At 43.2% G+C, this 26,498-nt stretch overlaps 1 protein-coding gene across 5 annotated transcripts in view; it reads right to left on the bottom strand.

Annotated features, from left to right (window-relative positions):
- Window positions 1-26,498, bottom strand: part of LOC106571902 (IQ motif and SEC7 domain-containing protein 1) — a 191,660-nt gene that overhangs the window by 54,867 nt on the left and 110,295 nt on the right. The window contains exon 1 of one of the 5 annotated variants that reach the window (XM_014145443.2): window positions 24,147-24,379. The exons of 2 other annotated variants lie outside the window; for them this stretch is intronic. In XM_014145443.2, coding sequence (XP_014000918.1) covers window positions 24,147-24,286 — 140 coding nt within the window. In that variant the 5' untranslated portion in view covers window positions 24,287-24,379. Of the gene's footprint in view, window positions 1-6,924; window positions 7,337-10,117; window positions 10,996-24,146; window positions 24,380-26,498 lie in introns of those variants that run through there. 2 more of the 5 variants (XM_014145445.2, XM_014145447.2) reach the window with 2 other exon arrangements.

The raw sequence follows: 26,498 nt of genomic DNA, 5'->3' as shown, positions 1-26,498 counted from the left end.
TAATAAAATAAATCAGCCTGAGAGAGAATCTGCCGCACCTTGGAAATGTTCCTCAGGTGGTAAAAAGCTATATGTCACATTCCTAATGTGTGATTCGAAATTTTGTTCAGAATCTAAAATAACACCTAGGTTTTTTATCTGGTCTTTTATCTTTATTACCCATGAATTAAAATGTGCAGCTAGATTCTCTCTCTGTGCTTTGGCTCCAACAATAAGTACCTTGGTCTTGTCTTGATTTAGCTGGAGGAAGTTGTGAGCCAAGTATTTAAATCACTAATTCAGCCCAATAATTTATCTGTGGAGCTAAAATCCTCTGGTGACACAGAAATTAAAAGTTGGGTATCGTCTGCGTAGTAGTGAAAATCAATGCTGTGCTTTCTGATAATGCTGCCAATGCATAACATATATAAAAACTGAACAGTACCGGACCCAAAATCAAACCTTGTGGAACGTCACGTAATATGTATTTTCTATGAGTTATGTTCACCTAGGCTGACAAAAAAAACAAAAAAACTATTGACCAGTTAAATAGTTCCTAAACCAACTTAGAACTGGATCAGAGAGGCCAACCCACCTCTCCAGTCTGTCCAGAAGGACATCATGGTCATCATTGTAGAATGCAGCACTTAAATCTTAGAGTACAAGGACAGAGAGCTGTTTGGCATCTGTGTTGGCTCTAAGACAATTTACCAGATTAACTAAGGCTGTCTCTGGGCTGTGTTGGGCACAAAAAACAGATTAGATTTTTTTTTTTAATACAGTTGGAACTTAAAAAATAATTTAGCTGATTGAACACCAATTTCTCCAGAATTTTGCGTACGAATGGAAGGTTGGAGATTGGGCAAAAATTGCTAAGAGCTGAAAAATCTAGATAACTTATTTTCTTACCCCAGTTGTGTCAAATTGGCTGGTTGTCCTTTGGGTGGTGGACCATTCTTGATACACACGGGAAAATGTTGAGTGTGAAAAACCAAGCAGCATTGCAATTCTTAACACAAACCGGTGTGCCTGGCACCTACTACCATACCCTGTTCAAAAGCACATACATCTTTTGTATTGTCCATTCAACCTCTGAATGGCACACATACACAATCCATGTCTCAACTGTCTTAAGGCTTTCTAAAAATCCTTCTTTAACCTGTCTCCTCCCTTTCATCTACACTGATTGAAGTGGGTTTAACAAGTGACATCAATAAGTGATCATAGCTTTCACCTGGATTCACCTGGTCAGACTATGTCATGGAAAGAGCAGGTGTTTTGTACACTCAGTGTATAGCGTTTTGGAATGAAACTCTTCATGTGCTCCTACTTTGTACAGCTCTTGCACACAAACAAACACACAAACAAACAAATACCTCTTCACTCACATCATATCATTCAAAGACAGACAACGATATAAAGAAGATGGCAACCTTGTGATTCTGCAGTAGAGCTAAATTGGTAGCTAATTCTGGCTAGAGGTAGTGGCACCGTACTCTTTGTGTGCATGTGTTTTGGGAGCGTGCGTGTGTGTGTGTACGCTCGTGTGGCATAAACCATATGGTGCAGTGTGTGTGAGCGCTGCAGTGCAGCAACATGAGCTCATCTATTCTCTCCTATCGTCCCCACCCCCTCCTCTCCTCTCTCATCATTACATAAGTTAATGCAGCACGCTCCCTCATTACCCACCAGGCAGCCACAGAGACGAGATGCTAAGGAATATGACATCAAAAGTAAGAGAACACAAGGGCTGCTAGAGAAAGATGCAGAAGAAGAGAAGGAGGCAGTGCCTGCCTTTGAGCTACAGCAGTTACAGCTACACTGATCATGTAAATAGAAGTATATGCCGGAGTCAATGTACATTGTGGCATTTCTTAGTGTATTCTGGTCATCAGCACTAGGATACTGTGCTGAAAATTAAAGTGAAAGAATGGGGAAGGTGTGAAAGAGCGTAGCTTCACTGCCGTAGCAAAACAACTGATAATGTAGTGTGCCTACCACAAGAGATTTCAACAACTGAGACGATCTTAACCCAATAACTCTATCAGTACTCATTAGTTAGGGGTAAATCCAATTGAATTCAATCACTTTTTGACAGCAGCCCTTTTGTTTTAAACAAGAAGTGGTCAGAAAGTGGCCCTGAATGCCAAAACATTCAGATCAAAGTTGACCCATTTTGCATATACCCCACCCTACCATGTCTTCATCATGGGAAATGAACGGTTGAGTTGGATAGAATTTAAAAGCTTACAAACAGGGTTGTCAAACTATTTCACAACATGCTCTTGAACACAGGGTGGGTGACGTTGCGATCATTGAAATATACTTCATAGAATGGGCCTATCCCTTCTGGCTCAGTTGGTAGAGCATGGTGTTTGCAACGCCAGCATGGTGTGTGCAACGCCAGGGTTGTGGGTTCGATTCCCACGGGGGGCCAGTACGAGGGGCCAGTACAAAAACAAAATGCATGAAATTAATGTATTCACTACTGTAAGTCGCTCTGGATAAGAGCGTCTGCTAAATTACTAAAATGTAAATGTAAATGCAAACCACTGCAATTTATCTGGTACACCATTGAAATGTAAATGTAAATTGTACACTACATTTGTTGTTGCTGTAGTGGGGACAGTAACATTAGTAATCTCTAAAAATGGTACTTTTAGGAAAATATTTTTTATAGATTTTGACAATTTAAAAGTATGCATTAAGGTGTTTGTAATAGAATAAATGTGGCAAAAATGAATGTAGACATTAATAAATACATTCCAAAAATGTTTTACAACGGTGTGGGAGTGCCAAGATGGAGGCACGGTGGCTTCAACACAGTGCCCTCTGTCAGTCATCTAGTGTATAGTGTATAAATAAATCATTGATCACAACACATGACCAACTGCAGTGCACAAGGACCATTCTAAGAATTGATGTTCAGCAATCACAGAAAGGGCTATACTTTTATGCATTCAGTGTTCAAGGTGCAGTCTACCTTCTGGGAGTAACACGTTTAAATTATTGAGATGTGGACACTCACTCCAACATTCAATAGAGATAAAGAACTGCATACACACACACATAGCCAACAGTAAAGGGACTTACTGTTGTCACACAAGAAAACATCTAGAGGATACAAATGAATACTGTGTAATTTCCAATTGAATACGCTCACTTTGGGTGCAAAATCAATCATGAACACAGGTGAGTAAACTTGTGAGTTTGGACCTAAAGCAACTGTGTGTGTGTGTGTGTGTGTGTTCTGAACTTGTGAGAATGACGCACAACTTTCAACATGATCAATCCATACTTCAACAAATACAAATATCAAACTGTTCAATACTGTTGGCTGGAAAACAACCACACTTCAGAATGGCAACAACTGCTCATTACCATCTCCCTCAAATGGCATTTCTGACCAAAATGATTTCCCCAGACATGTCTAAGCTGTTCCACACCAGAAGTGAACTCACCACAGTGGGACTACACGTCATATTACAGCTATTCCATTACACACGTCTGTCTCCTCTCGGCACAGAAAAGATCTCTCAACATACACCCAGCGTACCAACACAGTGACCAAACGTGCAAAATCCGGAGTCTATCTTCTCTGGGCCCAGATGAAGGTCAAGATGCTGTTGTTTGTCAAGATGTCCAGTTTAAGTCAGAACAGCTTCAGACCAGTTCCACATTCTGGCCTGTACTTCCCACTGGGCTGGGTTAGTCCATTTGCTCTTCCTAGAGTCTATCCTGAGGCACGGTTGTGTCACAACAACCCCGATTTCAGCCTATTCCCCCCCAGTGTCGACACAAACAGAGTTACAGACACTGACATGGACACAACGACTGACACAGACACAGTTGGAGATGCAGGAAGTGTATGAGACAACAGTAGACTCCACTGGCTTTAACATTCAGATAAAACCCAACAGCCTCTTGTTTTTCCCTCTGGATTGGGGACGGGATGCAGGAGCGTTCGGCACCAGAGACGCTATCCAGACACACACGCACAGTAAATAAGTCATGGCTGCTGTGATCCACTCCACTCGCTGCCCTGGAGTTAGGATCAGATCAGGTTGCTTTGCTTCTAATGTGTCATTTCAGCTGCTCTCACTGTCAGTCAGACCATTGTTTTCAACAAGTCCCTCAAAAGCCTCTTCACTTCAGACAGTCTAGCAAGCCTTTCTTGCAAAACAACATTTTGTTCCTGCCAGAGACTAACTCCACTTGAACGAGACACCTGTGAAAGCTTCAGAGTCTGAGATTTTATCAGAGGAGACAACTCCGGGAGGAGGCTGGAGAAAAGTGGAGAAAACATGAGTTCAAAATGAAAACTTTTCAGAAGCACAGTGTGTTTTGAAGAGACAGGAATTTAACTCCTGGGTCAGTCCATGTCTTGTGAGGGAGAGATAACAGTTTATTTAAATCAGCCCAACTGGGTTCAGAAGATGGATGGCTCAGAACTACACAAAGGTGCAAAGTCAGGAAGAAGTAAATAGAATAAGCCAATCACAGCATCACAACACTAGCCTATTAAAGGTCCAATGCAGCCCTTTTTATCTCAATATAAAATCATTTCTGGGTAACAATTAGGTACCTTACTGTGATTATTTTTGACCATTTTAATTGTAAACAAACAAAAATAGCTTCTTAGCAAAGAGCAATTTCTCAAGCAAGAATTTTACTAGGATTGTCTGGGAGTGGTCTGAGTGGGGAGGGGAAAACAGAACATTTGCTGTTATTGGCAGAGAAATTTGGAACTCTCTTATTGGTCTATTAACTAAATGAGCCATGGCTACGGATACAGAGTTTTCGCCAACGCCCGCCCCTCTGGATCATGTTCTGTTCATGTGTTATTTTAAGCACACATTTGTTTTTCTAACGTAGCTGCTGCTCACACTCACTTCGCTCACCCTCTTCTGAGCCATGATGATGTAGCCTAGGCCTGTCTCTGCCTCATATTTCTGAACAACGGAAGAAAAAAAAAAGTATCATGCGGCGATGTGAATGATCATTCCAAAACATATGTTATGAAGGCTACAACCTTCTCTGTCTGTTGTCACGGATATTGCAGTTGCACAAACAGGACGCAGTCAAAACTCTTTGGAGAAAGAAAAACTAATCAGCGTTGGCTAATCTTTATAGTTGCTGCCATATTGTAGTTCCTCAACAACAAAAAAGGAACAGTACTTAACTGCCTGTCTGCTTCCTGCGCAGCTTAGCCAATGTTTGCAATGATGGTGAAAAAACGACAACATTAAATTGCTAATAAGACTGTGTGTCTGTCTTGCTGCGTTCCGCCTCCGGGCAGCCAAACGTTCTAGGCAGCCGAGGGTGTTTCCGGACCGATGAAAAAACTCTGAGAATGGGCGAGATCTTTATAGATATATGCTGATATCGTGAGTAAATAGCTGCATGCAACTCAGCAGTTTAGAAGAACATGAAATCGCTAGACTGCCTGTTTGTGTCGTGCTTATGTTTGCAATACTGACAACAAAGTTTGTACGAACATGCCAATAATGTATTTTGTGTAAAACATGTAAATAGCTGCATTATGCTTACTGAGGCATGCAATGCAATAGTTTGAACAGTTTTGTGTACAACATGAAGTTTGTAGGCTACACCAGTGACCAGACAAAGGCGATCAAGCAGGGAAATGCGGCGGGAGCTGCAGCAGCACACTCAGCACAGCAGCTAACATTGAGTGGCTGCTGCCAACATACTGACTCAACTCCAGCCACTTTAATAATGGAAAAATTGATGTAATAAATGTATCACTAGCCACTTTAAACAATGCCACTTCATATAATGTATACATACGCTACATTACTCATCTCATATGTATATACTGTACTCTATACCATCTACTGCATCTTGCCATCTAGATGTAATGTATCACTAGCCACTTTAAACAATGCCACTTTTATATGTTTACATACCCTACATTACTCATCTCATATGTATATACTGTACTCTATACCATCCACTGCATCTTGCCTATGCCATTCTATACCATCACTCATTCAGATATTTTTTTTATGTACATATTCTTATTCATTCCTTTACACTTGTGTGTATAAGGTAATTGTTAGGTTAGATTACTCGTTGGATATTACTGTATTGTCAGAACTAGAAGCACAAGCATTTCGCTACACTCGCATTAACATCTGCTAACCATGTGTATGTGACAAATAGAATTTGATTTGATTTGAGCTACTTAGGCAGCGGAGTGGGCACGCAGCGGAGTGGGCACGCAGCTATGTAAAAAAAAAAAACTTTACATGCGCAGAAATATCCAGATTTTTAGCCTGGCCAAATTGGGATACAGAAACTCTGTGTCCGTAACCAGGCAGGCCAAAACTCCATTCTACTAAAACAGGCTGACATTTCATGTTGTCTTATCAAGCAACTCTTACACAAAAAGGCCATTATAATCATTTATTCCAACCTCATAGTGTGGAAATGTATATAAAATACCAGAAAATAAAGTTTTTCCCTGCACTGGGCCTTTAAAAATACGTAAAAAAAAAAAAATGTATTTAGACCCAGATCATGTTATTCTAACACTTTGTTCTAGGGACATTTGGGTTCATTCAGGAACAGATTGCTTCTTTGAATAAAATGTCCTCTCATATTCCAATTTACCCCACAGGACTACCTGAGATGAGCCCTCCTCCTCTGCATTGCCTCTAAGTTTTTAACATATCTTCATTTCCAATTAATGATTGGGTTACTATGGGTATGTAATGCAAAATCTAGGACATGTTGCATTGCTGCCACTCCTACTGTCTATGTGTGGATTTAACATAACACTGATGATGATGCACTTCCAGGGTATTGAATATGTAACATTTCTCCAGAAGTGCTTCCCTCTCTCTGGGGCCAGTCAGAAATGAACCAACGCTAGCGGTCTTTTACCAGACCAGGCAGTAGGAGTCATTACAGATAATCTCCTACCTTATTGTTCGGCTTGAAATGCAGTACTTCCACATCACATTCCACGCGGCAGTGACATCACTGCAGACACCAGACACGCAGGGGAAAAAATGTGCAGCATGGAACACGCAGGGAGGAAGTTTCAAAATGTCCCAAACGCACCAAACTGTGGCAACTCCCCCTATAACAGTCAGTGGTGAGACACACTGTACCAACTCCCATATACTAGACCACAAATTACACCCCGCATCCTTTACTTTCCATAGAAAAACACAATTCTTTCTCTTCTGGCTCCAGTTTCTTCAGCTGCGCCTTTTAGAAGTTCCCTGTCCCAGTTTATCCTGCCCGAGTCCACACTCAAAGTTGCTAGACTAGCAAGTTTGCCTGATGACCAAGTTAGGTAAAGGCTCAGTACAGTATGTCTAGGCTAACAGATTAAAATCGCCCCTCCTCGTAACAAAGGCTCTCCACCCACACTGTGAACTACTACACAACCCCTCCCTCTCTCCTTTCTTTGAGGACACCCCTTCTTTTTCCTTCCTTACAAATGCACCCTGACCCATCTGGATGGGACTGCCTGTGATAGCCACTGGCGGTGGGCAAGGCATGCCTGTGTGCTGTGCCGTGTACGTGTATGTGCCTGTGGTAATACATGGGCCCATACCCAAGAACGACAGAGCTCTCAATGGGAAGGCCAAAGAGGGGGAGGGTTAGCCCCAGTTCAGCAGCTGGGAGAGGCTGTTTTGAGTTACTACAGCGGCCTTGCTTTAACAACACAGCTACTAAAGCCGTGGAACTCAATGTAACCATGTTACCGTAAACCCTTTGCTGGTGTTTCGAGTTACGCCCCATGACTACATCTTTCCAGTGACTCTGAGGAATTAGGAGCATAATGAAGTCTTTTAGACCAAGCATAAATTACTTGGCTTCTATAACAGGTTTTGATAATGGAATAAAAAAAACAACAGCACTGTAATGCTAAATATTTTCCAAGAAACTATAGTGTCAGAGAGAGAGAAAATGACTAAAGTAAAAGGAAAATCCCCCAGTAAAATACTACTTTAGTAAAAGTCTTAAAGTATCTGGTTTTAAATGTACTTAAGTCGTGATGGGAAAATTATTCAAGTAAAAAGTTAAAGTAAATGCTATACATCAAATCCCTTATATTAAGTAAATCATACGGCACGATTTTCTGGTTTTTAAAATGTACGTATAGACAGTGGCACACTCCAACACATCATTTACAAACCCAGTATTTGTGTTTAGTGAGTCCGCCAGATCAGAGGCAGTAGGCATGAATTGGACCATATTGCTGTCATGCCAGACCATTCAAAATGTAACGAGTACTTTTGGGAGTCAGGAAAAATGTATGGCAGTAAAATAGTAAAGTACAGATAACCCAAAAAAACACTTATTTTTACTTAGTTACTTTACACCACGGGATCAACTCAACCACACTATGACATTTGTACCTACAGCTTATGGGGATTCACAGCAATATAAAATGTCAGGAGGCACAATTTTCAGGGTATAAAAACTGCTATGTAATGCATTAATAATGCATTATGGACATGTCCTCGTGCTCTGAATACTAATGACCATAGTGTGCATGTTTGCGTGTGTGTGAGCGAATACATTAGCATATATAGATGTGACAGGTGCTTCTGAGGGTTCCACAGGCCTTGGATCAGTCTTTCATGTCTCCAAACGCAGCTCAGTTCTGACGCTGTCGGCAACATCAAACTAACTATATGGGTAATGCATCAGTAAAACTCCACATGTAGGCTATGCCTGTGATGTATATCATTATCAGCATAACAGTCATGAAGTTGCAGCAGCTGATAGTTATTAAAACAGACATTTGACCATTATTGTTTCGATTATCATCAGGGAGTACGGATGCTCTATGGTTATGTAGAACATAAAACCATTTTCTCATTGCTCTTGAAGCTTGAAAATGCCCAATATGAGTGTTTCTTACACACATCTGTGTTGGCGGGGGGGGGGGGGGGTCCTGCATGAAGTGGCATCAGAAAAACACAAAGCAACACGATCACATAGAAAACAGCCAGGAGACTGTCAGATAGCCTTTGGAATGGCAGCCTACGTTATAAAGCTTTTATTGTGTGTGTGTATATATATATATATATATATATATGTATATATATATATATCTCCAGTCTGCCCTTGGTTGTTCCCCTTGATTGTAATAGAGCATATCTATTCTGTGGGAGTCAGCTAAACATTTGCATTCTGAACAGATTCATGGGGTAATCACTGCAGCTCTACTGGAATACAGAACGACAGCTATCTATGTTGTGACAGGCAGTCAGAGACATGAGGGGTGCTTTATAATCCCTGTAGAGTTGCAGGGGAATTGGAGAGGATAAATTGGTTCGTGAGAAGTGAGCAGGGATCCAACTACCTATCGCATAAACTACCTACTGTATGTACAGCTCTGCATATCAAAGCTGAGAGGAAACCCTAATTTCTAGATTCAGTACAATGACCTGCCCTGCACTTACTTAAAGCCGATTGAATAGTATTTCCCACTCCTTGTTTCTGCGACTAAGCTGATAACACCGAGTTGTGATCCAATCATCCAACAAATCTAATCCTATAACATTCCAAGGAGCCCCTGCAGTAACATTAATAAATTCCTAACCTGTAATGTGTAGGTTATAAACACTCAAAAACAGATTCACAATCTGCTCCGATGAGCGCAGTAAACAGAATGAACAACCCTGTAGAGATCCTGCACTAGGTGAAAGGTGAAGACCAAGAGGGAGGAGGAGGAGGAGTGGCTGCTGAGTCAAGTCACACCTTTTCTCTCCTCCTAAGCACTTAGCGGCTCCAGTCCCTTACACTAGAAACCATTAAGTAGACAAGCATCACCAAGAGACCAAGTGAGTTAACCAAGTAGTGCAGGAATATAAATGACCTCAACTAGTTTCTCTCAGGGAAATCAATTGCGGTCCAGTCAGCTCAGGCCCCAGAGCAATGTTCAGTCAGCAATATGCCTAAACACTGTTCTGTTGTCGTTTTTACAGTTTGTCTCTAAAACATGAATCTATATACATTCTTTCATATAGTTTTAATTGACGTTTGGAGTGTTCTAATAAGAGCAGGAAGAAAAGATCCATAAGCCACAGGCACATCTTATCCTATCCTGCAGAACTTCAAAACAAACACACCTAGTCCAAAGTCAACTTACCTCTTATGAAAGGTATTGTGAGGATGTAGACACAACACATGCCAGTAATCCATACAGAAGGTCTTTAATTTCCACATTTTTTGCTCCTAAGTTCTCCTGCAAAAGATCAACAGGGGGCCACTATAAAGCGACTCAGAGCAGGTTAGTCCATGGTGCCAGGTGTAGGTTCCTGTGCCAGGTGTGGTATGTTCTTGTTAGCAGATCCAGTAAACATCATGGCACAACCGATGTAGAACGTTGCCCAGTTGTTCACTGTGTGGATTGCCAGACATGGATTCTCCTCTTCTGGCAAACTGTCCTGGTCCTGAGCGGTTAAACCTCTATGGACCACTACAGAACTTCTATGGTCCTACGCAGGCCAGAACAGCTCTGGACGTGTTTCAACAAACACCAGCTTTAGATCAAGATTCAGACTAAAACCTATTTGGATCTGTTTGGATCAACCCAAACCCAGTTGAAGTCAGGATCTGTCTCAAATAACTTGCACACTGTGGGACTGCCTCAGCTCAGCTCTGCTCAGCTCGTATCCAGGTCACCCAGGCTGTCCTCTGTTCCCGTCCCTCCAGAGTGTGTCAGGCTGGGAGCCTGTGGGGAGGCATGGCTATAGATCCACTGCTCCAGCAGGCACAGGTACTGTAGTGTGTTGGAGTGCAGAAGCACAGAGGACGAATCCTCCATACACCACACATCCCTCTCTTCTCTGCTCTGATAGACACCGTCTCAACCAGGCTTAGAAATGGCCTATTCTTCTGCCTCCCTCTCCTCCTCCTCCTCCTCCTCTTTGGTCGCAGAAGCAAACTTTCTTGATGAAGGCAAGAGATGGTGGCTCCTCTACCTCTCTCACTGTGTCTCTGACTCCCTCTTCTGCTCCTCCTTTTCCTCCTCTCTGACTAAACTGTCTCTCCTCCCTCAATCTCTGTACCTTAACATGTTCTCTCTCGCTCTGTCTCTCTCCTGAAGTGAATAACAGCTGCTGCCATCCACACAGGACCTCCCAGAAATGTGCCGACTCTGGTTGCCGGGCAACACTATGGTACTACTGAAACTGCAAATGGAAGCGCTCTCATTGGCCCGACGTCGTCGATGGGGAGTGGCCACAATATTGTCCACGACTGCATGAGTGTACACCCATGCTGTAATCAGAATAGGCAGAGGCTACAAGGGCCGAGTTGTTTAGGGAATAAAATCCTCTAAGGTAGAAGCAGGGCATGCAATGTTGCTTGAAAGCAGTGATCAGCAGTTGAAACAACAAAGCAATTCCCTGCCCGTTTCAGTAAAAAGCTGAAGGGTAGGATTGGAGAAATGCAACCATTCTCAAATTCGTAGACGTAAGGACTGACCATTCATGATAACAAAATTATAGTTAACCATGTTTTGAGGCTATATAGTTGGTTTACATTTACTTTGTTTAAAAACATTGGAGTAACACAAGCTTATATTTTGAGTTCTGATGGGGTATGATAGTTGAACTAAGCTCATGGGGCATTTATTAATTATATTCTTCAATAATCAATTGGTACATATAATTAATTTATAAGTGGATGTAGCAACTGCTGATTTCCCCCTTAAACCATCAAGGTCAATGAGGAATTGCAGCGAACACAACGGCACATGAATTGTACGAGAGAATGAATATACCCGGTCTCTACATGAAGCTATTTATAAAGTAATTGAATATCTGAGGTGTGAATGGACACATGAGAATAGGTGGTATGAAGAGTATTGGCAGAGGTATGCAGAAAAAAATACAATGGAATGGAAATGGAATTTATTCAATTGGATGGAGGTGACAGAACAATGCCCTGGATCAAACAGGCGCAAATCATCCCCATTACCACATTGTTCAAACGAGGAGCAGCACACGGTGCCTGAGATGAGAGAGACACAGCTTCCCCGATCGACTGGTGATTTGCACTTGGAAGACAAGCGCGGGTCTGTTCTCCACTGTGCGTCTGAGAAGCGGTGTCAGACTGTTGTACCACGCTGTCCCAGTGTCCATGAGAAACAGGGGTAAGAATGAGGCCTGGGCCTCATCATTATTCAACCCCCATCCATCATCACCATCCCCCATACTGCTTCACACATGCACACGCATGCATGCACATGGAGGCAGACACACACACACACACACGCACGCACGCACGCACGCACGCACGCACAAAAGGTCCTGTTGATCTGGGCATTTTGCTCGCTCTCCCACTGACTGGCAGTCGTGGCTTGCCCCCTTTCACACACTTCCTGGCATAATATGGGCTTCCTGTGATCCAGAAGACCCAGCCAATGGCACCCAGAAATACAACACACAGAGACAGGCAGCAACACTGAACACCTATTGTGAGCAGAGACAGTGAGGGATTCATTAATGCAAACAATCAATCAGTAGCTTATCACAAAGCCTGGGTGCCCCATTTATACGCATCTCACAAAACTAACCACACACTGACAGTTTGTCTCTTTTTAATCACGATTTGTTCCTTGAATGCATAATACATTCTACTGAACTGACACTGTGGACTGCCAACAAGTAGGCTATTGTGTTACTGCAGAATTATTGCATTTTCATTTAGTGTGAATTTACTAAACCATTGTGAAAGTAACCTATTGAATTAGACCACGCAAATGCACAGCGGTATGGATTCATCAACATCAACGGTGGGTTTATGAACTTAACACAATGTTTTCAGATCGCCGCAATTGTTTCATCCATCTCAACTCACTGTTTGAGGAGTCATACAGACAAATCCATTAGAGCATCAAGTCTAATTGAAGTGAAAAGCACTACAGGCGTTAGTGTGGGTGGGTCTCTGTGATCACAGCAGTTTAGAGTGTGTGTCTGAGGGGGAAGAGAGATGGGAGAATCAACTGGTCAACACATGGGTCTGATTCATACACATTAATGGTTGTGATCTCTTTCAGGGCCTGATGCGGACATGAACCACAACACATCTCTGAGGATACAGACAGATGCAGATAGCAGTGTTTTGCCATATGAGAAGAGATATATTATATATATACATGTATAATATATGTGTTCGATGAGCAGGTGTCCACATACTTTTGGTCCATGTAGAATATGTACAGTACCATTGAAAAGTTTGGACACACCTACTCATTCAAGGCTCTTTCTTTAGTTCAGGACTGAGCTTGGGAAACCCTGTTCCTGCTAATAAATGCTTTCAGCATTAGTCACTCTAAGAATACACTATACACATGTATGTGGACACCGCTTCAAAATTTGTGGATTCGGCTATTTCAGCCACACCCGTTGCTGACAGATGCATACAATCGAGCACACCGCCATGCAATCTCCATAGACAAACATTGGCAGTAGAACGGCCCGTACTGAAGAGCTCAGTGACTTTCAACACGGCACAGTCATAGGATGACACCTTTCCAACAAGTCAGTTCGTCAAATGTCTGCCCTGCTAGATCTGCCCCAGTCAACTGTAAGTGATGTTATTGTGAAGTGGAAAGGTCTAGGAGCAACAACAGCTCAGCCACACAAGCTCACAGAACAGGACCGCCGAGTGCTGATCGTCTGTCCTCAGTTGCAACACTCACTACCGAGTTCCAAACTGCCACTGGAAATAACGTCAGCACAAGAACTCTTCGTCGGGAACTTCAAGAAATGGGTTTCCGTACCCGTGCAGCCGCACACACGCCTAAGATCACCATGCGCAATGTCAAGCGTCGGCTGGAGTGGTGTAAAGCTCGCCGCCATTGGACTCTGGAGCAGTGGAAACGCGTTCTCTGGAGTGAATCATGAATCATGCTTCACAATCTGGCAGTGCAACGGACAAATCTGGGTTTGGCGGATGCCAGGAGAACGCTACCTGTCCGAATACATAGTGCCAACCGTACAGTTTGCTGGAGGAATAACGGTGTGTCCCCCAGGGTGCGTTTTGGTTTTTGCCCTAGTACTACACAGCTGATTCAACTAATGGGGGCAGGACCGAGTTTGGGAAACCCTGAGCTAGAAGACAAATATGGCTTCTTTATCGCTAGCGATATATCCTCATGGTGCTGTATTAATATGAATCTGCTGGTCCAGCAAACTGAAAGTCGGGTAAAGGGCGCACCGTGGAGTTGAGCAATCAATCAGAATGAATGAGCTGATCTGCTTGACATGCTCTCACTGTCTCTATTGTCCAGTGAACTGCGGTCTACTAATACAGACCGATATGGGGCATTTTAGTAGTGTGACACCCGCTCACTTTAACATTCCTAGTCAATCACTGATAATCCACCAGGAGAATCTCATGGCGTCCAGCCGTCCACTAAGAGGGAGATGTGAACGTGAAGTCAATAAACACAAAGAGAAATGGCCCTGCCCAGCGCCCTGTACGTTGAGAGGAAGCCTACAGATCAGCACTTTTACATGGGGTAGGGTGATCCAGGAGAGGGGGAGGGGTCTGGCTTCAGGCGTGGATGAGGAGATGAGAAGCAGTGGTCGATCTATAGGATGATGGAAAGGAAATATGGTGGAATAAGGTGTAGAGAGACAGTGAAAGAATAAATCAGGGAGATAGAAATGGGAAGATGGTGGGCGAAGGAGGGATGGAAGGATGGTATGCAGATACAGGAGGGAATTACATCCTGTTCCTAGGCCGACGTTGAAAATAAGAATTTCTTCTTAACCGACTTGCCTAGTTAAATAAAGCTAAAATAAATAATACAAATTAAAGAAAATTAGGGGATGAATTCATGGATGGGTGGTAGAAGTTAAATAGGGCTAACTGTGATTATACTTAGTCTCTCATATGATTAAGGATGGGGTTTTTATCAGCCTGATCATCATAACTAAGAACAAGGAGTCATGTCAGTGTGCTCCTACACAGTGAAAGACAATCTGGATGGTTATGCCTTAGAATTGCACTCCCCCTAGTGGCAGCTACAGTAGCTCCAGTCTTCCGGCAAACGTCTACGGCAGTAAAAGGGGGAAAGGGGGATACCTCATCAGTTGTACAACTGAAACGTGTCTTCCACATTTAACCCAACCTGAATCAGAAGGCAGTACACACACACGACATTTCCTCCCCAAATTGATTAAATTCAGAAACATACCCACACAAAATATAATAGCAAACTTAATGTATTCATATCTCATTCCAATACCAGTAGCTATTGAACTGGCTTACGAGGGGGAAAACAACATGCAATTCTCTCCGATTAATATACAGCATTGCTGAATTCATAAAGCCGTTTCTTCTGGAGCACTTGAAGGTAATTCTTTATGATAACCCCAAGCATGTACTCAGTTGTATTTCTAAATCAGAAGAAATACAGTGCCTTCAGAAAGTATTCACAACCCCCTTGACTTCTTCCACATTTTGTTGTGTTACAGCCTGAATTTAAAATGTATTAAATTGAGATTTTGTGTCACTGGTCAACACACAATACCCCATAATGTTAAAGTCAAATTATGTTTAATTATTATTATTATTTTTTTTACAAATTAATAAAAATAAAAAAAAAGCTGAAGTGTCTTGAGTCAATAAGTATTTATGGAAAGCCTAAGTAAAAATGTGCTTAACAAGTCACATAATTTGTTGCATTAAATGCAATAATAGTGTTTAACATGGTTTTCGAATGACTACCTCATCTCTGTACTCCACATATACAATTATCTGTAAGGTCCATCAGTCGAGCAGTGAATTTCAAACACAGATTCAACCACAAAGACCAGGGAGGTTTTTCAATGCCTCGCAAAGGGTATCTATTGGTAGATGGGTAAAAAAAAGCAGACACTGAATATCCTTTTGAATATAGTGAAGTTATTAATTACAGTTTGGATGGTGAATCAATACACCCAGTCACTGCACAGATACAGGTGTCCTTCCTAACTCAGTTGCCAGAGAGGAAGGAAACCGCTCAGGGATTTTTACATTGAGGCCAAAACAGTTACAGATATTAATGGCTGCGATAGGAGAAAACTGAAGATGGATCAACAAAATTGTAGTTACTCCACAATATTAACCTAAATGACAGAGTGAACAAAAGGAAGACTGTACGGAATAAAAATATTCCGAAACATGCATCCTGCTTGCATTAATGCACTAAAGTAAAACTGCCGAATACAAAGCGTTATATTTGGGGTAAATCCAACACAACACATCAATGAGTACCACTCTTCCTATTTTCAAGCATGGTGTTGGCTGCATCATGTTATGGGTATTCCTCTCATCAGCAAGGACTAGGGAATTTTTTATGAGAAATATAAACGGTTTAGAGCTAAGTAGAGGCAAAATTATAGAGTAAAACCTGGTTCAGTCTGCTTTCCAACATACAATGGGATACAAATTCACCTTTCAGCAAGACAATAACCTAAATCACAAGGCCAAATATACACTGGAGTTACTTACCAAGACGACATTAAATGATCATGAGTGGCCTAGTTACAATTTTTATTTAAATCTGCTTGAAAATCTATGGCAAGACTTGAAAATGGCTATTTAGCAACGATCAACAACCAACTTGACAGAGCTAGAATAATTTTTTTAACAATCCAGGTGTGCAATGCTCTTAGAGACTGACCCAGAAAGACTTGCAGCTGTAATTGCTGCCAAAGGTGATTCTAACATGTATTGACTCAGGGGGTACGAAAGCGTATGTAAATGAGACATTTCCGTATTTACATTTCAATAAATGTGCAAACATTTCTAAAAACATGTTTTCACTTTGTCATTATGGGGTACTGTGTGTATATATATTTAATACATTTTCAATTCAGGCCGTAACACAAAATGTGCAACAAGTCAAGGGGTATAAATACTTCCTGAAGGCACTGTAGCTGTTTTGTATGCAAGACCATTCGGGAAAGGGGAATTGGAGAGCTAGTATCGAGAGGATTGTCTTACATGTATGTTAGTTACAGTATAGAAGGGCAGATGGGATCATACAGTAGCAGAGCAGCGGGGAGATTCTCTAACGTAGATTACAGTAAAATCTCTCTTATCACATAGATAATACACTACAGCTGTTAAGTCTCAAGTCTTGAAGCACCATGCAGAAGAGAGGTGGAGGAGAGAGAGAGAGAGAGTCAATGAAGGGGAGGACGGAGAATGGAGAGACAAAGAAAGAGGGGAGGGGGGGGAGAAAGAGAGGGAGACAGGGAGAGAAAAAGAGGGGAGGAGAGGACGAAAGAGAGATGGAGGGAGATAAATAGTAGAGAAGAAATGAGAGATCAAAAGAAAGCAAAAGAGACAAGGAGGGAGGAAGGAGAGAGGAAAGACTAGCATAAAACTGGAGGAGGGTTTAAAAGTAGAGCGCAGAAAGCGAGGGAGCAGAAGAATGAGGAGAGATCCAGGGCTGCAGGGTGGAGGTGGAATCCATGTCCTCCTTGTCTTTAATCCTACTATCGTGAAGGCCATACACTTACTGAGCCAGTGTGACAGAACTGATGGATAACAATTGTCTTCCCTGTCAAAGAGAGCATACTTAGACAACCGACAGAGCTCAAATATGTGTTGCATATACAGTATGTGTAACACAACATACACATTACAATGAATTGTTGTGTTTCACCATTATGTCAATTATAAGTGGGAGCCTTTTTCATGATTTTGTGAGTGACGTTTATATTTTGTTGACATCGGAATGGTTTATAAGACTATGCACCGTGATTTGAGTGCATCACGTGTACAGTGTAGCATAATGTGCTAATGTAAGCAATGTTTGTAATTGCATAACAGTGTAGCATGTAAATATACTTCCCCATAAATGTGTATATTTGGCCTAGGGAACAAAATGTTCTGCAGGCGCTTGCTGCTCTGTGAAACCCTCCTCCCCGTTGTGTCTCAGTGCCTGACGCTGCTGTTGGCAATGTTAGGGGCCTATTATGGGATGTCACAATCCACGGACACATAAACACTAGAGCATACCCCTGAGAGAACCACAGCTCCCTGAGATATAACCCTGAGAGAACTACAGCTCCCAGCAGCGGAGAGAGCGTTACCCTGAGCGTGTTCCAAACATTTGTACAGTATTGGAAGGCATATTCTGTCACAATGCCCACTACTACTACACTTCTCTATGATGGCAGGGGACAGTGGCCCAGGGCAGGGTGAGAGAGTGACAGTGTTATTGTGACGGTTGCGTCCATGCAGCATGTATCTGCGCATTAGCCTGTGTGTGTGTGTAGTGAGCGACTTGCAGGGCTGTGGCAACGTGCCCCATGTGCTTACTAGATCAGATGAAACAGAATACTCTGTGTGGTGTCTGGCCAAGCAGCGACAGCGGCATGCTTTACAAAGTCACGGTCTTACGTAACGGCCAGCTTGAGCATGGGGGTCAAATCCATTTAAATCTTTCCTTCCTATCACTCAATGGTCAATTCCATTTCAATTCAGTCAATACTTCCAAGAATTGAACAACGGGCCGATTCATTGAAAATATACGTTTCTTCCTTCCATGAAATGGAATTTCGATTCATCACGCCATCTGAAATTATAGAATGTAATCGGATATGAGCCAAACGTTGGCCGTGGCAGTACGTTATGCAGTCGCTCTCTGACTAAGCAGGCCTGTGCCTGACTCTGCAGTTCCAGCGCTGTGTGTTGCCATGTACTCCGGCTAAAAGCAGAGAAATGTGCTGCCAGTGCCTGGCGGCGATGGTGACATATGGTTTTTCATCTGCCAGCCTCCCGAGCGGAGGTGCTGGCATCATCGGGACAGCGGCTTCACAATGCCGTCTAGCAGTTAATAACGGGGTATGGGCATCCCTGCATCGAAGCCTAAGCCTTCCAGCAACACTACAGCTGCAGGACATGCCTCCAGAGAATCTTTGACATTATTTCAATGAACCGTGAAATCCCGGAATGTACATCCACAATGTCCACTCTATGTAATTGCTTGACTCAACTCTTTCTTTCAAATGTGTAGATCTGTGTCAGCATAGGAAAGCAATAATAGCTCTTAGTTGATATGCTATGCAGAAAGGTCAAAAGGTCACAGTATGTCAATTAGACATTATGCCTAACAAGCATTATAGCTGGCCCAGATAGGGAGATGACAAAGCATGCTTCAAGTCTAATTTATTTCATGATCTGGAATTGAAATGGTGTGGTTTGTGTGACAGGAAATATTTGAACTAAATGACTATAGCCTGCTGTATCTGCACACAGTCAGTTGAAGTCTACCAGCGCAGAGGTAAGTGGTGAGAGCAGGGTGCCTTTTACATGCACTCTGATAGAGCAGCAGGCACTGCTAGCTGGGGGACAGAACAACAGTGTTGGGGCTGGGCAACAATACTAATGCAAAATATATACAGACCTAGGACACAAGGAAAGACACAGTCAACAAACTGTTTAAATAAACATCTATTTTTTTTTTTTAATTGCTGATTTACAGATATTTTTGGAGAGATATGGCTGTAGTATTTTCAACACATTTCTCCCGGAGCACGTAGTCAAACTTATATAAGTATATCATAGCCTAAATGTCCCTACAACCCTTAGCCATGCACCTCACATCTACCCTACAACCCTGTCTGTTCTGCTGGCCTGAGACATTGTAATTCTAGAAGGAAACTGTCTTGACAGTTAAATTGGGGAGGCGCCCCAAGCCAAACACTCCTTGAGTCAGAGTATAGTATACAAATTTGTGTCAAACTGACAAGCATCTCTACGCGCCTAAAAAATCCCAGCAACAACTGTAGTTCATGTTACACAACGAGCGTGTGTGTGTATGGCAACGAGCGTGTGTGTGTATGGCAACGGGCGTGTGTGTGTATGGCAACGAGCGTGTGTGTGTGTATGGCAACGAGCGTGTGTGTGTATGGCAACGAGCGTGTGTGTGTGTATGGCAACGAGCGTGTGTGTGTATGGCAACGGGCGTGTGTGTGTATGGCAACGGGCGTGTGTGTGTATGGCAACGGGCGTGTGTGTGTATGGCAACGAGCGTGTGTGTGTATGGCAACGAGCGTGTGTGTGTATGGCAACGTGTGTGTGTGTGTTTTGACCACATCCTTCCTTTAAAGCCCCAGTCCAGTTTTTGTTTTGGATCTGTACTCCAGCACTTTCGATTTTAAATGATTCAATGACTACGAGGTTAAGGTGCGGACTGTCCCATTTTAGCGTACTTCCATCCATATCAGGTGAACAATTTAGAAATGACAGCACTTTTTGTACATAGTTCCCCCATTTTAGGGGACCAAAAGTATTGGGACAAATGAACTTAAATGTGTATTGAAGTAGTAAAGAGTGAAGTATTTGGTCCAATATGCACAGCACACATTGATAACATCACACGTTTGACTTTACAAATGTGTTGGATGCATTTGATGTTTGTTTTGGTTGTGTTTCAGATTATTTTGTGCCAAATAGAAAGGAATGGTAAATGTATGAATAGAAGATGTTTCAAAACATGTCTACATTAATGTGGATGCTACCATGATTATGGATTGTCCTGAATGATGAATAATGAATCACACATATATCATACCCTCAAGCCATCCTAACCTCTCACCATTACAATAACGGGAGTTTTTAGTTGTTGTAACTTTCTCACTCATCATTATTCACAATTCATTCATGAATATCTGTTATCATGGTAGCATCCACATTAACATAGAAGTGTTTAGACATATACAGTATCAGGACTCTTCAACAGGACTCTTGGTTGCTGTTACACACCTCCAGGCTGTGTAAGGGTAATTTGACCAAGAGGGAGAGTGATGGAGTGCTGCATCAGATGACCTGGCCTCCACAATCACCCGACCTCAACCCAATTGAGATGGTTTGGGAAGATTTGGACCGCAGAGTGAAGGAAAAGCAGCCAACAAGGGCTCAGCATATCTGGGAACTCCTTCAAGACTGTTGGAAAAGCATTCCAGGTGAAGCTGGTTGAGAGAATGCCAAGCGTGTGTAAAGCTGTCATCAAAGCAAAGGGTGACTACTTTGAAGTATCTCAAATATAAAATATAATTTGATTTGTTTAACACTTTTTTGGTTACTACATGATTCCATATGTTATTTTATAGTTTTGATGTCTTCACTAGTCACTATGTCTTCACTAGTAAAAAATAAAGAAAAACCCTGGAATGAGTAGGTGTGTCCAAACATTTGACTGGTACTGTAAGTGAATTTGTCCCATATACTTTCGGTCCCCTAAAATGAGGGGACCATGTACAAAAAGTGAACAAATTTCTAAACGGTTCACTCGATATGGTTGAAAATACCCTCAAATTAATACCCTGCGCCTTAAGCTCATAGTCATTGTATCATTTCAAATCGCTGGAGTACAGAACCAAAACAAACAAAAATGTGTCACTGTCCCAATATTTTGGAGCTCACTGTATTTCTCAAGCCCCATTCCTCAGCTGTTTACTAAAACAAGTGGTGGGGAGTGCGTTGTTATTGTTTATTCAACCACAGTGGCGTATTATGTGATGATGACAACATCTCTTTTTTTCAGTCACACGAGCTCTGCGTGGAGTCATGTTGGAACACAGATTTTGGCACAGGCGCCTGCACAGAAATAGAAATAGCAACTCTAACACACCCCGCAGCCGAAGAAGAGACAACCATCAAAACAAGAGACGTGGGAGTGTCGAGTGTCGAGTGTGTAGGGTTGCAAAATTCTGGTAACTTTCCCAAAATCCGTACGTTTTCCAGAAATCCTGTTACGAGTGTGGGGATTCGTTGTATTTTATTCGTATTTAACCTGGATCTATCCAGGCGAGTCAATTAAGAACAAATTATTACTAGGTAGAGGGGCAGCACTTTACTAGAAATGCCCTAGCCAGACCATACCAACAACAACAACACTATGATATACCAATAACATCACTATGGGCTTATGACGTTAACGAAGGAAAATACCAGACAATCATATTGCACGCACACATACAGTGCATTCGGAAAGTATTCAGACCCCTTGACTTTATCCACATTTTGTTACGTTACAGCCTTATTCAAAAATGGATCAAATGTTTTTTTCCCCCCCTCAATCAATCTACACAATACCCCATAAAGACAAAGCAAAACCAGTTTATTTTTCATTTGTTCTTATTTATATATATTTTAAACTGAAAAATCACATTTATATAAGTACTCAGACCATTTACTCAGTACTTTGTCGAAGCACCTTTGGCAGTGATTACAGCTTCTTGGGTATGACACCACAAGCTTGGCACACCTGTATTTGGGGAGTTACTCCCATTCATCTCTGCAGATCCTCTCAAGCTCTGTCAGGTTGGATGGGGAGCGTTGCTGCACAGCTATTTTCAGATCTCACCAGAGATGTTCAATCGGGTTCATGTCCGGGCTCTGGCCGGGCCACTCAAGGACATTCAGAGACTTGTCCCGAAGCCACTCCTGTGTTGTATTGGCTGTGTGCTTAGGGTCGTTGTCCAGATGGAAGGTGAACCTTCACCCCAGTCTGAGGAGCTGAGCGCTCTGGAGCAGGTTTTCATCAAGGATCTCTCTGTACTTTGCTCCGTTCATCTTTCCCTCAATCCTGACTGGTCTCTCAGTCCCTGCTGCTGAAAAACATCCCCACAGCATAATGCTGCCACCAACATGCTTAACCGTAGGGATGGTGCCAGGTTTCCTCCAGACGTGAAGCTTGGTTTCATCAGACCAGAGAATCTTGTTTCTCATGGTCTGAGTCCTTTAGGTGCCTTTTGGCAAACTCCAAGTGGGCTGTCATGTGCCTTGTGACCAACAAGTTTCCCTCGACACAATCTTGTCTTGGAGCTCCTCCTTGGAATTTCTTCGACCTCATGGCTTGGTTTTTCCAGACATGCATTGTCAACTGTGAGACCTTATATAGACAGGTGTGTGCCTTTCCAAATCATGTCCAATCAATTGAATTTACCACAGGTGGACTCCAATCAAGTTGTAGAAACATCAAGGATGATCAATGGCAACAGGACGCACCTGATCTCAATTTCGAGTCTCATAGCAAAGGGTCTGAATACTTGTGTAAATAATCTATTTCTGTATTTATTATACATTTGCAAAAATGTTAAATAACCTGTTTTTCACTTTGTCATTATGGGGTATTGTGTGTAGATTAAATGAAAACATTTCCTCATCAATCAATTTTAGAATAAGGCTGTAACGTAACAAAATGTGGAAAAAGTCAAAGGGTCTGAATACTTTCCGAATGCAGTGTATATGACATGATTTTTGAGTCCTTTCACAACCAAAGATCTTTACAGAGATGACACAGGGACGCTGAACTGGAGAGACAAGCTTTAAGCATCCCAAACAGTGAAGAAGCGAACATCGACATCCCAAAAATTACATTCACCACACTAGCAGTACCATCTGCATCCTTAACACACACACACACACACACACACACACACACACACACACACACACACACACACACACACACACACACACACACACACACACACACACACACACACGTCAGAGCTAGGAGGAAATCACGCGCTAAACAAGAAGCTGTCACAGCGTCACAAAAATGAGTCATATTCTCCTAGTCAGTCACAGTATCATCACAGTCACTCAAAACAACTAAATGGCAGTGATTTCAATCACAATGGAAACAATCTCCCAGTACATAACAGAAATCAGTGATCATCCCTCATATCTTTTTGTCAAAATCACCAAAAAGGGAAACAAATGCGATGAAAATTCATTTTGTATATAAATATTAACAGCCATGTCTACCACAAACACATGTCTACCACACACAGAAATACACCCCCCACATGACCACCATTCCCCATAGGGCTGTGGTTGTTTACAAAGAGAGAGCTCTGTAGGCAGAGCCAGAAACTCATCCCATCTCCAGACAGGCTGAGAGGAGAAGAGAGGACAGAGCAAGGTCTAGTCTGCAAGCGCCAGCTAGGTGACTCAGCACACACACTGGAGACACTGCAATAACAAAAGTGCCACACCGCATCCTCGTCAACGAAGGATGGGAGGACCACTGCCTGCACGGCTGCATCCGCCCAGCCACAGCCTCCCTCCCTCACCAGCCACAGCCTCCCTCCCTCACCAGCCACAGCTCCATTCATACAGCATGAGGATTCGAAGGGACTGGTACTACTCACATGTCGTATAGCCGGTAGGACATGGCAGAACTGGGTCTGCCCGGGTGAGTCCCACCCCTGGGTGGCGTGCTGGACTCGCTGCGGGGACGCCTGGGGTCGGTGCTGCTCACCACGGCACGCCATACGCTCGGCTTGTCCATCCTCCAGGCTCGTCAATGGGACTCGACTCAACAGCAGCGTGTGCATACAGACTCACACACACACTCACATACACTCTTACTCTCTCAGTCACAAACAGCCAGCCAGCCAGAGAGAGCTGTGTGATGTAACGAGGCAGGTCCAAAAGTTTGGGGAGGATGTAGTGGTAGAGCAGGATACTGGGAGGATGCCAGTTTAACACTGAACGCGTGCCAAGGGCAGAGGAGACAGGGCTAGCCGTCTAAAGCATGGGGATAATCTGCAGGAGGGAGAATGTCGTTTTTTTTGTCTCTAACACACACAGAATCTCTTCCCCATCCTTTTACCACCTCTCCTCTGCTCACGGTAGTATAGTCCGCAGCTGGGCCATCCGATTGGCTCTCTGGTCTCCATGGAAACAGAAGGATGTGTTGGAGGTAGGGCTCATTGTCTTTCTCTTTCTTTCTCTCTCCCCATCTCTCTCCCACTTCGTGGAATCAATGTGTTTCTTCAAGCCATTCAAAAAGTGAACAAAAAGAGGCTAACATCTATATTATGTACAGTATATACTGTAGATTCATTCTTATAATAATGGAACTCTTACGCATAGCACATACATTTTACAAATAAGCCACCTCAATGAAGCAAGCGGCACACACACAGACCAAATTCTTGTCAAAATCTGCTCTTGAGGGTGAAAAAGGGTCTACTTACCACAAAGCCCTGCTGTGAGCAAATACTAGGGCAGTGGTTCCCAACCTTTTTTGGGTACTGTACCACCAACTGAATTTTGCTCTGCCCGGAGTAGCCCTGAAGTACCCCCTCATGTGCATTTTACCAGTAAGCCCATGGTCTCATGGGTCTTCTCAAGTACAGTGGCCCCTGTGGATAGGCCAAGTCCTAGTACCCCTGGTTGGGAGCCACTACACGAGGGAGCTGGGGACTAAGGAGGGCTGGGGAGAAGAGAACAGGGAGGGCTTTGGATGAGGCCTGGGAAGCAGGGGAGGCATTGTTGACACCCTTTGGATGAGGGCTAGGAAACAGGGGAGTCATATTGTTGACACCCATGCCCTGGTAACACAGGTGTCTATGGAGACAACTCTCATCAGGACTATACGCATCGACCCAGAGGGCCGTGGGAGTTCACAGGATCCACTGAACACCATAGGAAAGATTTTACCCCCATAGACTTCCCTTCATTTCACTGTTCCAGATAATAATGAGGCTGCTAGTCTGGAGTCTCCAGGGAAGATGAATTTCATTCTGAAAAGGCACTGAGTTGAACATGTACTGAGGTGAAATGGCAATGCGAGAGGCTGTCGCTATTCATAAATGCGGGGTGAGTGTGTGCTCAAATCCAGAGACCCAGGGGCCTTCATCTGAAGTCATCAATCACACATAACACATTAATATCACCTGTCTGGTGCGCACAGAGATAGACAGGTGGGGAACTCTACCCCTCTGTAACCCTCTCTCCCTCTTCTGTTGCTCTGTTCATGTCAAAGAGCAGCTAGCTACGCTCTCTAACTAACGCCATTTTTTCACAGCAGACACAGAGCTTTGAGTGGGGTGGTGAGATCCATTTCATTCCCCACTGAGAGCGAAGCTGCAAGCCCAAGGCACGATGTTAGTAGTCAGTGCACAGGCAAAGACAGAAGAGGAGAGGTGTGCTGAACGAGCAGATTGACAAATATCTTCACACTCCTCACAACGCCGGCACTACGGTTCTCTATACAGGTACACACACACCACAAATATATCCACTTTATTCTCTTCACACTGCCTTATGGCTTTCAACCGTTGACCTATTCTTGTTGACTTAAAGCTGTCTATTTTGATTTAACGGTGTGTCAGTTTGTGTTGTCTGTGTGTGTGGCCTCAAACATCAAAACACAACGTCGTCCTCTCCTGCCAATCTCCGCACCCCCACTCGTTGCCATACGGCTTCTCTGTGCCCAGCTGGCCTGGTGGATGAGACCGGGCATCGACTCTGGCAGTAGTATGCTGCATTGAGAGTCTGCATGAATGCGCGCACGCACGCACACACACACACACACACACACACACACACACACACACACACACACACACACACACACACACACACACACACACACACACACACACACACACACACACACACACACACACACACACACACACACACACACACACACACACACAGCAGCAGTGGGGGCTTTAACCATCACAGGAAGGGCATACTGATGAGTCCCA

The sequence above is a fragment of the Salmo salar genome, chromosome ssa15 (assembly GCF_905237065.1).
Source record: "Salmo salar chromosome ssa15, Ssal_v3.1, whole genome shotgun sequence".
In the NCBI taxonomy this organism is placed as follows: Eukaryota; Metazoa; Chordata; class Actinopteri; order Salmoniformes; family Salmonidae; genus Salmo; species Salmo salar.
The sequence above is the reverse complement of the archived record's forward strand: the minus strand, read 5'-3'. Positions and strand labels throughout refer to the sequence as shown.